The 14,071-nt window shown below is 36.2% G+C and overlaps 1 protein-coding gene across 3 annotated transcripts in view; it reads right to left on the reverse strand.

Moving 5' to 3' along the window:
* Nucleotides 1-12,575, reverse strand: part of LOC117402639 (glutamate receptor ionotropic, kainate 2) — a 211,012-nt gene extending 198,437 nt beyond the window's left edge. For all 3 annotated transcript variants that reach the window (XR_009328750.1, XM_034003986.3, XM_059024630.1), the window contains exons 1-2: nt 12,471-12,575; nt 8,267-8,644 (exon numbers count right to left, since the gene is read on the reverse strand). Coding sequence is in view for 2 of the 3 variants with exons in the window: in XM_034003986.3 (XP_033859877.1) it covers nt 8,267-8,384 (118 nt within the window). In the remaining variant the exon portion in view is untranslated. The remainder of the gene's footprint in view (nt 1-8,266; nt 8,645-12,470) is intronic.
* Nucleotides 12,576-14,071: the final 1,496 nt, after the last annotated feature.

The raw sequence follows: 14,071 nt of genomic DNA on the forward strand, positions 1-14,071 counted from the left end.
GAATTCATTGCACTCCAGGATCTTCTTTATCTGTGGTCCGACGAAGACACCGGCTTTGACCTTTGCCTCAGACAGCTTAGGGAAGAAGTCTTGAAGGTACTTGAAGGCTGCCGACTCCTTATCTAGAGCTCTGACAAATTGTTTCATAAGGCCCAATTTGATGTGCAGTGGTGGCATCAGCACCTTCCGGGGCTCCACCAGTGGCTCCCACTTGACGCTGTTCCTCCCCACAGAGAACTCGGTCCGCTGTGGCCAGTCCCGCCTGTGGTAGTGCGCCTTGGTGTCCCTGCTGTCCCAAAGGCAAAAATAGCAGGGAAACTTGGTAAAACCGCCTTGGAGACCCATCAGGAATGCCACCATTTTCAAGTCTCCTATGACCTTGATGCCATCTCAGAAAAATGCAGATATGTATCCACTTAGGCAGCTGGAACTAAACTGAACTGGTGGGCTTAAGGCCCCTGTATTTATACTACTATTTATATTACTGGAAAGTTCTAGAAAGTTCTAGAAGTTACTCCAAGTTTACTCAGCACTGAATCTATCTGGAATGTTCTGGAAAATAGGTAAATTTCAAAATATCACTGTCCTGGTCACAAAAGCAAAGTTTGTGGGGAATAATAGCCATTTTCTATACTTTTGAGGCATAAGCAATTAGGAAATAACACTTACTACCCAGGAACCCCCCCCCCCCAAAAAAAAAAATTGTTACACAGTGTTATGAACAGGATAGTGTAGCTAAGAAATAAAATACATGTCCATTTATCTTGGCTGAAAATGTTGTTTTTTGCTGCATGAAAGGACAAATATGCTATAAAATATAAGCTCTATTTGGCCAAAATATTTCTTACCACAGTAATTATAGTACATACTATTTTATAGACATGTACTGTAGGCTACCTGATCTGATAACAAATTACTAGTGTACTTTTTCAGAGTTACACATTTTAAGTTTTACTAATTAACCATATTGAATGCCCATATGAATGAACCTGAACAATTTCCTCCTGTTGCTACTGACAGGCTGTGCGATAGCATCAATGATCTTTGGTTTCTTCTCCCAAACTTAGAACAAAGATAACATATGTCCATTACTATTACACCTGTCCAATAATACAACATAAAGAATCAGATAGATCAATAAGATTGACACAGAAAAATAACATTTTGCCATTTACCAAGATATAGCCTTTTCCCATTCTGGAATTTCTTATAAGAACATAAGAACATAAGAAAGTTTACAAACGAGAGGAGGCCATTCAGCCCATCTTGCTCGTTTGGTTGTTAGTAGCTTATTGATCCCAGAATCTCATCAAGCAGCTTCTTGAAGGATCCCAGGGTGTCAGCTTCAACAACATTACTGGGGAGTTGGTTCCAGACCCTCACAATTCTATGTGTAAAAAAGTGCCTCCTATTTTCTGTTCTGAATGCCCCTTTATCTAATCTCCATCTGTGACCCCTGGTCCTTGTTTCTTTTGTCATGTTATGTTCTTAAATAGCCATGTGCACTTTAAAAAGGCAGATTGCTATTAACTTAAGTTTGTGGAATAATATCTGAAAACACATGGCTATGTAGTGTATGCCTTAATCAAAATCAAATAAAAATAATTTTTCAACATGACCTAGATACTGATACTGATACCCTCAAGAACTTGTGCAAAATGTCCCCCCCACCCCAAGTTTATTCACTGCTGCATAGCCATTTCTCTTCATATATTTAATAATAGGAGACTGAAATATGTAAGTACGCTGTCACTGGGGATAGCTAGGTAGAGAGACTGGTCTAATCTGCTTGGGGTTTTCACTCAACATAAAAGCACAGGTCCACTACTTCTGGGAAGGTATTCCACAAATCTGGTTTTAACTGGTTTTATTTTGAAACTCAAACTTTTGTAGTATTTTTAAACAAAGTCAGGTATAATACTGCTTTGTTCTGTTACATGAAAAATACAGCAACAACCTGCCACTTACAAAACAAATGGTTTCAGACATTAACCCTCCTATGAACAGCCAAAAGATCTACAAAATTAATATGGGCTTTCATTTGTTTTAAACTTTTGAAGATAATTATGGCCAAGATCATTTTGGGATTAAACTGTCAAGCACCAGGAACTAGCATCAATAAATTATTAAAATGAAAAAAAAATGAAGAGAGATCATTTAAGTATTAGTTGCCATTGTTAAATTTGAAGGAAGAGCCAGTAGACTTGTATAGTAAAAGCAAAGCTTCCTAACTGAACGTTACAAAATCAACCAGGGTCACTAAAGACAGCAACTTTCTATATGCGGAATATCTATTCTCACAGTGCTAGGTGATATTGAGAGCTCAGTAGCCAGATTAGATACTGCTGGCTGCACCCATTTAATCTAAAGTGAGTTCTGTGAGACTGAGCACCTCTTGTCTTTATGGAGATAGATCTTAGCCAAGAAGGATTAATGTGTCGTACCTATTCTGCACCCAACAAAAACTTTTTTTTAGACTAAGTGGGCAAACCCAGACAGACAACAGAAACATCAACATACCCTGGACCAAACCAAATACTAAAGTGTGACCGCAGAATCTACTGTTAGAAAATAAAGTTGCTTGCCATTCTGTATGGAACAATGCAGGTGTGGTTCCTACAGGCTTTAAACTGTTCTATCTTGGTAATAACCATCAATATGTATTTAATAACATGCTTAAAATGTGTAATAATGGACCCTTCGACAAAAGTCAAATAAAACCCCATGTTGCAATTTGTTTATGCAATCGATTTCATTGTTATCAGCCTGCTGCATCAATCATTCTCAAGTACTAAACTGCTAGCATGTGCAGGAGGTCATTACACAGTTTTCTTCAAAATCTTATTATTGTGGTATATTTAGGTTGGTTTGCAAACCATCTGTTTTTAAATGCTTTATGCAGTGGATAGAATCATACTATACATATTGAATAACCATATAATATAGGCAAGTTTTATTGTTTATAAATATCTGTAAATGTCTTTAAATATACCCACAGTGATTTATCAATAGTTAAGCAATTCGATAGTTCTCCAGTTGCATATAATTACAAAGACACAGAAGAACATATAATTACAATAGCCATAGAAGACAATACAGCCACTAAAATGTTGATTAGTTACACAATGTATGCACGGCTAACCAACGTATTGCTGCTGCTCAAATAGTGTACTGGCCAAAAATCCAAGGTTATGGAAATAACAGGTTTTCAAAGCATGGTGTGCTGTTGTGGCGTTCTGACAATTGATTAAAAAAAACAACATCAAAAATGTAATTACCATGTACAGTTATTACATTTAAGATTTGTGTGTGTGTGTGTGTGTGTGTGTGTGTGTATATATATATATATATATATATATATATATATATATATATATATATATATATATATATATTAAACATCCTGCATTGGTTCAATAATAAAATGCCATGGCGTTATGGGTAAGAATCCCATTTTTAATGTCTCATTAAGATTCTTGCTTCGTGAGTGAGACGTGCGTGCTGTACTGTTGTTTATAAAATCCAGTCGTTATCGCCCTATGACCATGGCCACTTCAATCAGGCAATTTAATTACATTACAAAATTGTCAGAAGCACTTCTAAGAGAAAATAAGAAGGGTTGTGACGTTATCAAAATGAAATCTTACTTTCCCTGTTTAATCTCAATCAGTCAATCACAGTATTTTTTCACCTTTTTTTTCCTTGACAAAGGTTATCTTTATCCCAAAAGGATTCCAAAAGGAAAACAAAGCATTAGGGGAACATACATGTAATTTTCAATGAATATTACAAGTCCACCGAACATCTCCTTCTTCACATAAGAAACATTTGATAACATTACATGTTTAAAGTAGAACTACTCAGTCTTTTCAATTACCTTCACTGTAAAAAGCCTGATCTACTATGAACATAAAACAATGTATAATGTTGTCGTTGTGTGTTTGTTCTGTATACTGGTGATGACTTTTAATAAGATGTGGGGTCTGTGAATGCTTCAACAATAAATACAAATGGTCTTATACGTTTTACCTATAGGTGTTAAACAAGGTACTGTAGTATTTTACTTCACTCACTATACACACTATACACTTCTATGCAACAGAAAACAAGTATGACACTGTCTCCAGGCATGTTAATAAAAAAATTCCAAAAGAACAACGGCTTTCTTAAACTAACTGTTTTCTAATTGTGGTGTTCTTAATACTGTACTAACAAAGGAAGTCCATGATCCACTGTAATACTAATGTTTACTAATTAAATATATATCGTATGCAACAGTTTTAAACGCATGTTGGTATTTAGTCATTGTGTTTTATTGTGTGTATTAAGTACATTCTCAAAAAACAACATATACTAAGATTCAATTATTAATCTAATTATAATTATATTATCTGTTGCCTACTGACAATAATCCATGTGTGTCAGGGCATTTTCAGACCTTTTGCCCACTGCACAGTTCCATCAGTTGCTTTAGGTAAATTAACATACTTTTTTGGACCTAAACATCTAACTGACAGCCATGTCGCTTCTATAATCTCCAACACCCTTTAGACTAAGTTTTTATTTTCTGATTTCCATTTTGTTAAGCTTGTCTAATATGTAATTTCATTCTAAAATGCTGTAACTCAACATAACATGACAGTGATAACCCTCTACCTTACATTAAACTACAATCTATATGTCAACAATAATTGCAAATGGACATTTAGTTCGAACAAGGGTAGTACGCTGAGGTGAGCACTTTCTTATTATACAAATCCCTGCAGAATACTTGTCATGTTCATAGCATTGTCTCATATTTACAGCACTGCAATTGTGCAACCTCGGGCTAATTAAATAAAAGGTTTCTACGAGGTGAAATCATACGGTTCTACGCAGAACACGTTATTTGTGAAGTGGGTGAGCAGTGTGTCACAAAAAGAGTATTATATTTAGAAAACACATTTCACTTTATTTGTAAGGCTGCTGTTGGTGCTTGTGTCAACCCATGGTGAGCTTTATAATCTCGCCAAGAGAAGAAGCTAGCATTTCATTTTCAAGGAAAACCACAGGTGCTCACACTCTGACTAGCAAAGCTACCTGTAGATGAACGATGAAAAGGGAAAGTTTAACATATATCGTGTGTGTGTATATATATATATATATATATATATATATATAGTAACAACCCTGGGTCTGCTGTAATCACGTTCGGGAAGGTTCTGTGACTCAGGAATAACAGTTCATTTGCAGCAGGTGTACAGGGATGTCAGAATCGCCACCAATCAAGGGCTCAGCTTGCCACGCGAGTGGTACCCGGTTGCAACATTGTTGGCAAAACCAAGGGACGAGATGTTGCAACCATCATGGGATCGAGAGGAGGAAGCCGTGTCTGCTTGGGATTGGTGGCTGGTGCACTGGGGGGCGTGCCCTGGATGCAGAAATAAGTAACGGGCTGCTGCTGGGCTGCTGAAACGGAGAGACTATCTGGAATGGAAGAAAAACCACAGAAGCCACACCCAAGGAGCGCAGGGGACTGCACTGGGTGGTTGTAGCATACGGCCGAAAAAGTGTTTTTTTTGTTTGTTTGTTTTACTTTGTTTTCTTTTCCTGTGTTATTTGTCATAGTCTGAGTAGCACTACGCTGCTGTGTAGAGTCCCGGCTTAATAAACCTGAAATACCTGGTGTGAGTCTGCCTTCATTTCCACGCAACGCTACTATATATGTTTATCTACACTGTAAAACCAAATGTAGGCTTATAAGAATGTTATGAAGCAGATTGTAATGGCTTGAAATATACTTTAGGATGCACAAAGAAACCACATAAGAATAAAAATAACCAAAACTAAATATTACCATCATACTACTGTGTTTAAAGATCAGTTGGTTTGCATCACTATCAGTAGACAAACGTTTTAAACACCAGTTTGGATCAAATAATGCACATTGTCAAAATACATGTGTAAAATTACAGTAGGATACAGGTCCTACATTTAAGTTTTGCAGTGACTATATGCTACATCATGCTCCTTGCTGGATTTTGTGAGCCTGTAAATGCATTGCATTACACACAACCCTGTCTCGTGCATCAAAAACATTATTAGAGTTGTATCACAAGGTTGTTTTCAAATATGGTGTCATATTTGTGCTGCAAGGCTTTTGAACTGTTAATGTTGAATTGGATTGGGACATTCAGTTAGTTCTGTATTCATTGTTTTATTAACAATAATATGATAACCAATCAGAGTGCAGTGTCCTGACAGGAACATTTGGTGGTACCTTTGTAAGGACAGCGTGTAAGGCAGGGTCAACAATGAAACATGAAGTAGAGGCTAACAAATGGAGAGCGTTAACGGGATAAGAGATAATACATAACATCTGCTGTAAATATATTTAGGAATTTAGGCTAATGAGAAATGTACAAGACACTTTGTGTAACATGAACTTTAAGTTTTTGTCATGTGCTCAAATCGCAATGAAGCCATACATGTGTAATATTTCAAAGTTTGTCATGACATGTCAAGGATTTCATTGAACTTTGACTTGTGTGGTGGCTTTTTACCCTATTAGTCTACTTAGTTATCTGTATTCCTAAAACGTAAATGCAAAATAACCGTATCTTCATTTTGCACGTATAGCTGCAATAGACTGCACTACGAGAATGAATGCTACGTGTCTATGGAAGGTTGCAGCATTACAACAAGCCCTAGCTCTCGACGTTGCTATAGTGGCAGCCAACACTTGCAGTCTCCTTTTGGGCTGCAGGGACTGACAGTATCTGTAGAAGACACCCGCTCGGTACAAGAAACCTAACTAAATCTTATGCCTTGTCATTACCAACCATGTTATTGTGACCATTATTTATTTATTTGTATTATTATTACAATTTGTTCATTCGTCAGAGTACTTTACTGTAATAAATCAATATAATCTTAACGCCTTTTTGTACTAAATATTCAACGTTAGTTCAGACTGCATCGTAACTTACTCACTTTTGTGCTGACTCCTTTTTGGAGCGTGTGCACTTGCTTTAACAAGCACGCACCTTGTGGAACAATGCAATTCCATGGGATGGTTGCTATTAGCAACGCGAGGAAGGCAGCAGCTCAATAAGCTATTAATAAGAGAAACAACGTATCTATACCGTAAAATCAAACCCTGATCATTAATCTAACTACTTCTTGACTATACACAGAATGTTCAATATTTACTCAGTTTGGTGCATTTAAGACTTGCAAAACATTTTTAAACAATAGCCTACTTGTTTACCGATTACTAGACCGTAGTCTGAATTTGCGAGTAGGGATGGAATTTAAATTTAAGCAACACAGATGTATGCTTAAATATGACTATAGATTGCATTATAATATGAAATGTTTAATACAAAACAGAAAATGAAACATAACCTCAAACGTGTAAACTGGACACACACCTGCTGCATGTTTTACTACAACAGATATCAAAATGACAAAATGCAAAGTGACTATTAAATGTATTGGACAGCAAATGACAATACAAACAATTAAACAAACACAAGTTATATATAATGTACTGATAAAAACGATTAAACAAAAAAAATCTGATAGTTTTGTTTTCTTGATACTAAAATGTATTCTGTATTTTGCATGTTTAATTGGTCAGGTCAGCTTACAGCACACTGCATTACATTATGTTCCCAAACTTATGTCGAAGCGTTCCATATTCCACATTCCACATTGTCAATGTTCTTTTTTCCCCCTTGACAGAAACATTAATTATCTGCCACCTTGGTGTGCGGAAAGGTCATTTCTAGGCAGACAACAGTTTTACACCTCATCAATTTATTGTTTGCATCCTAACCACAGCATACTGTATCTCCTCATATACACCGCACACTGCCATCAAAACACATCTATGGCCCAGACCTATAGAAAAGATCTCCATCTGGCAAGGGATGCTAAAAGGGCAACTTCTATATATATATTTTAAAGATGTTTAGCCATAACATTAGCAGAACTAGTTGGTCTTTACTTATCGTCAGTGCTATCACTTGCTGTGCGCTGTTGGCGGTCAAGTACAGTAGCAGTAGGAAACGTTTAGAAGATATGCTGCAACACATGTTATTTTAATATGAGAAACGCAAAGGGTATCAACCAGGTCAATAGTTACATGCAAACTATGGAGAACAAGCCCGTGATGGCGCACAGAAGAACTGAAGTATAACACACAACAATAGATATTTAAGAAAGCAAGAAATTCGTATAACTATACATAGATATGTATAAAAAATATATATATATATCTTACCAAATCTTAAAACGTGCGGCATCCCATGAGAATATCCCACACACAGTAATATCAGCAGATGAAGCCTAATGAGGCACCTGAAGATCAGATTAGTTAGAATTGGGGAGGTGATCTTCATGTTGTTTGTATAATACACCGCGTTTATTCCCTACTGTTTAGATTCCCCAGAATAGTTATATTGACGTTAAGCAGGGTGATGGCCCTCAGTGAGGATCACGGCATGGCCACTTAGGGAACAGAATATACGCTTCCCAAATCCATTAGCAATCACTGCATGTTCTTCATTCACTGCGCCAAGAAGAAAGCTTCCGATGCAAGGAATGGTGGGACATCCATGTTAGGGTGTGCAGATCCCAGAGAAATCCATTCACAAGTAGCCTGCAAGAAACAGAAAGAGGAGCGGTAGATAGACAGGCAGGAGAATCTTAGGAATAGTGAAAAAAAGCAGTGTAAATTGCATTAGTAACCTATAGGCAGTGGTTGAATATGCTACTGTTCTACTGCACTGCTGCACAGCTTCTGACGTGAAGCCAAGATTAGTGAGAGAAAAAAAAAGATAGCTTATTTCAGAGCTGCTGGCCAGAAATGCTTCCCGATTTCTATCTGCCATGCAAATGATGTTACATCTTTCTTCCTTGCGAGTGGACTAGGTATTTTATTTATTTAGGTATTAATGTTCTTTGTTTCTATCAATAGACGTTCCCTACCGGTGGGGATATAGTGTGCCGCTCTAAAAAATCAAGGCATTAATTTTAATTGGTGGCTCGCTAGGTCTAAATCATTTAGCCTTGGAGTTGTGAAGGCGACGTGTGACAAAACTGGAACGGGAATCAGGATGTTAATGACTAAATGACAAAATTCGCTTTATACTTTGTCCATCACAATACGAAACAAATTAACAAAATGCAATCACCAAAACTCTGTCACTATTAAGCTAATTTCTTTATTTTTTTATGTGTTTCCTCATAACGGTATGTGTACATTTTATTTTAAACTAATGTTGCAGGGCATGGATTTAGAAGAAGAAATGTTGTATTGCAATCACAAGCGTACTAAATGTGTGAAACAGTTTGTTGTAATTCGAATAAATACTGTATTTGGACAATGAGAAAATAAATATCGGGAGAGAGTCGCTGTTTGTGTAGAGTATACATATCTATGTGCATCATTTTGCAAATACATTTAAAGTTCGGTGATGTTTATTACAGCTTTGCTTTGTTGCTATATCAGATCAGCCAGTGCAATTCCCAGTACCAAAATGTACCCCAGTAATTGTTTTCGCGTCCCTCGGATTGTGTATTCATTAGAATTCCTGCACACCGGAATTGTTGGAATGTGCGTGCCATCTATGTCGTGCGTCATATATGCAGTTAAAACCAACCCTGCACGCTCGGTACAATTACAAAACTTTGTTGTAACTGTGTATTACATTTTAGGGATTTTAGTGGATTTGAAAATATAATAATAATAATAATAATAATAATAATAATAATAATAATAATAGGACGAATGCTGCTAAAATCTGCTAAAATCCTTCAAAGGGTGACGTGTTGAAAAACAGATAGCGTTTCCAAGTATACTATTTGGTTCCCCAATTGTGTAACAGAATGTTTCTTTGAAAAGTACTTTATGATCATATTACTTCATTAATGCGTGTGTTATCTTGACTAATTCTACCCATTTTTCATCCCCTGGCGTGTCATACCTATCGGGTTATTGTCTGCATTTAACAGATATATACCGCTAATACCGGCAATACAACTGCATTGCAACAAGTAATGGGCCACCAGCAAATAGTCAAAACGTTCAACTCTATTCAGATTACCTGGACAAAAGCAGTCAAATGTTGAGATCACTCATCCTTTGCAAATGATAGGGGTGTTGTTCTTGTTCTTCTTGTTCTGACAACCGTATGGTTATAGAGTGGTGGTGTTGAGGATATAAGTGTAATGAAGTATAATAAACAAACAAAACCGGATGTAATTCATTCGTACTGTTTCAGTTAAGAGCTATTTCGGTTTATACTGCTTAAGAGCTGCGTCCTGTACGTCGTTTTTCTCATTCCTAAATTCCAATTCGATTGATATAAAGACGGAACGTCTTTAAACTCCATTGCATTAGAATCCGGCTCGCGGGTTTTACTTCCCCTGCTTCCTCGCGCAAAAACAGTCTGCCTACTGATCCATTAATAAGTACAGAAAAAACTGATTTCAGCACCACGAACAGCGACTCATTTACCTTCATTATGTAATTACTTTGTAAAACTGTACAGCCAGTAACACCACCACTAATTTCCATTTATTTATCACGAATCCTCAAGACCAGGAGTTTACAATTAACATTTTACCCACCTCTATGTACCTTTTTCCTTTTCACTTTTAAAATCTACTCCCCCTCTTATACCGCCCCTGTTTACATTTTAGAATATTTGATGACAGAAAGAGTCTGTCTATCAGTAGTCTATCACCATAATTTTGTGTTATGCATTTAAACTGATGGGTATGACTAGGCCTACTTGATAGTGTAATTTTCTTCTAGTCAACATTTTGATGTACTTCAAAGGGCCTGATTACTTTAAGAGGTTGGCTTAGCTGTCAAAAATATATCATTCTATCCAGATCGCATCCCAAAACCAAACTGTATCAGCTTGATTGAAAGGTAGACAAATGTCTATCCTCTAATCAATATCTCAGAGTAAACATTTCCCTGTCCCAATGAATAATGTATACAGTGTCATTCTCAGCGATAAGGTGTCTATATTTTTTCTTTCTCTTTGCAAATATGTCACACCCCCACGCCCCCTTTAACTACGGTTGAAAATATGAAATCATTAATTTTAGTATCAACATTAAAGGTGTACGTTCTGAACCGAGTGTATGTGATGACACATTTTGTATTACATTATGATCGTCAGTCGCCTTTAAATAAAATAGCAAATTATCCTTAAGAATTTTATACCAAGTAGCATGTTGTTTTATTTTGCATTGCTTTGGTTTGGGGTGGGGGGGATGTAATTATCGTTACTATAAGAAGAATCTAATTTCCAAGATAACCCCCTTTCTAATGAATCTGTTCATTAAGGAAAATGTTCATGCATGTTTTAAAAGCGCACCCTTACACGGTCTACTGAACATACACATTAACACGTATACCTAAACATTAAAATCCAGGTTTCCAGATTCTTTACTTTTCTTTAGTTCTTGAACATTACAAATGCGATTTCCCCGTTAGGCTCTGCTACATGATTTATGGTAGTTTAAGATGGTAATTAATTTGTGTTGCCGTGAAGATACCTGTATTGTAATTAAAGAAGTGTATTAGTGATTAATTCATTAACCGTTTTTGTAGTCACATCCTTTCAAGTTTACCGGTAGGTGTTGAATCTCTCGTAGCAGGGTCTGATGGAAATAATCCAATATAACAGGACGTTTTAATAATAGTACCTAACCATTCCCCAGCACTTTAATCCAAACGTTTCAATACAGAAAGTACTAGTACTGCACATGGAAGAATATTAAAATAATCGAATTCAAAATAGTTTGACATTTCAGGCGCGCACACACACGCGTATTGAAGTGTAGTAAGCCGTTGACTCTAAAGCATTTGTATTTAGATGGTAATACAAAGAACAAGACCGGAAAGTTTCTGTGAAAGGAAATGTTACTTACCTATTAGGTGATTTAAATTGATATTGGAGACATTCAGTGACCCCTACTATCTGCCCAACCTCGCAATAAGAATTATATTAGTAGTACCGAAAGCAGAATTAGAAGAGACGTGGATTTTAAATAGGGGTCAAATGAACATACAGGAGATCACATCTGAACACGCTTTATTAACCTTTCAGACATCAAACTTACAATGGAACTCAACAAATTCGTGCACTGTCACAAAGCACATTTTACCACACAGATGAAAGATCAGATACCTCTTCAAATTGCAATACACATTTTACATCTCTGGATTTTACACTAGACGGCAAAAAATAACACGACGGACACGAATAAAGATTTTAGCATGTTAATCAATACCAGTAACATAGCCAACAGCAAAACTACTACATAAAAAAAAAACATAAAATAAATACATAACAAAGACTGGCTAAAATGTGCACAGTATCTCAGCATTTAAAATTGCAGGATAAGGAAACAACTGATCAGATAAAATGAGTAACATTAAATGACTGGGGGAAAAAAAAACTTACCTTTAGATGTGAAAAGGCAGAACGATCTGTGAAGTGTTATAAGAGCCAGAAAAAGAAGTTCATTTGTTGCAATAGCTCAGCCAAATCAGCCCCAGTGACTTGAATCTGTCTGTGTTTGGACAACGGAGAAGACACGCCTCCTACCGGACAAAAAAAAAAAAAAAAAAAAAAAAAATCACTGCTTAAAGAAACAGCATTCCTTAAGCTTGCAAGGTTAATTACCAAGAAATATTACTGCCGTTTCTTTAAAATGTACGTTTGTTTCAGGTTTATTTATTTATTGCAGTAAGTGAGGAATCCAAATGAAATTATGACAAATCAGACTGAGCAATCCTAAGCAAACGGTCTTTGCTGCTAATTATTGTTTGAGAACTGCTTGAGAAATTTCCCACCTACTGTATGCATTTCAATAATAATGTATACCCATACAAGTACCCCAGAACACATTATGTTCAACAACGTGCTATTCTACAATGTATTAATATTTATGTTATTATTGCAAATAAATACATAACAAAAACAAACAAACAAACAAACAAACATTCTGCCCGAGACTAACAACTGGTACTGCTGGCCTGCCAGCTAAGTGCATTGCCAAAACATTATCAATGCTTTGACTATTGTGCTAATCATTTGTTGCCATGCTTGCCCAGTATCATTGTACAGAATGTAAATTACAAGTGCTATATAATTAGAAAGCCCTCTGTTTTTTTTTTAAGATTTGTTTTTCTAGGTTACTTTTTAATGGAATTTGTGTATGTATATTATGGCTATATAATGGACTCAAAAGAATGGCGATAGTCTGACTGTTTCCTTAAAATGACTGATCCAGAGAAATTTCCTGTTCAGACGGTGAGCTTTTGCATCTAAATTTAAAAAAAAAAAGATTGTGGATTTAACCCAGGATTTTAACACCTGTGAACATAAATAATTCTTCAAAATCCTTTTTTTTAAATATATCATCCTACATTTTTCTTTTTCATTGCTGCTTCAAGAAAGGGTTCTTTGATGTGTACCCTTCCAGTAAGCAGAAACACTGGTCTGGTTGTGAAGAGTAAATAAATAGTCAATGAGCCCACTGTGAACAAGAAACAAGACAGTATAGATGTGCTACTGAGTCCCTGCAATTGTTGTTGTGACTTGCAGCTCAATTGGCACACACTGCATTATTTAATTACAGGCAGTCTTCCATGTCCAACAGAAAATTAATTATTCACCTAATCTGCCAGTGAAAGTTATACCCATAACCTGCAAAATACAAACAAAATGTTGCATTAAATCATATTTATTGCCAGGAGACAGAGATAGAGAATAGATTAATCTACATTAGAGCATATACAGCTATGGCCAAAAGCTTTGCATCACCCTATAGAATTAATACATTTTGCTTCATAACTCTTTACACTCAGCCCTATTTCCGCCTGTTTTCCACTGTTTTCATTTATGTATGTGTAACTACTGGATAGTTTGTGTTGCATGCATGTAACATATCAAATGAAGGGCCACACAGTTTCCTTTCATATTATGTAAGTTGCAACAGGATCAGGCATACTATATGTGCTAGAGATGAGACTATATGTAAACGTTTACTGCTTTTCCAA

Source organism: Acipenser ruthenus, chromosome 5 (genome assembly GCF_902713425.1).
Source record: "Acipenser ruthenus chromosome 5, fAciRut3.2 maternal haplotype, whole genome shotgun sequence".
Classification (NCBI taxonomy): Eukaryota; Metazoa; Chordata; class Actinopteri; order Acipenseriformes; family Acipenseridae; genus Acipenser; species Acipenser ruthenus.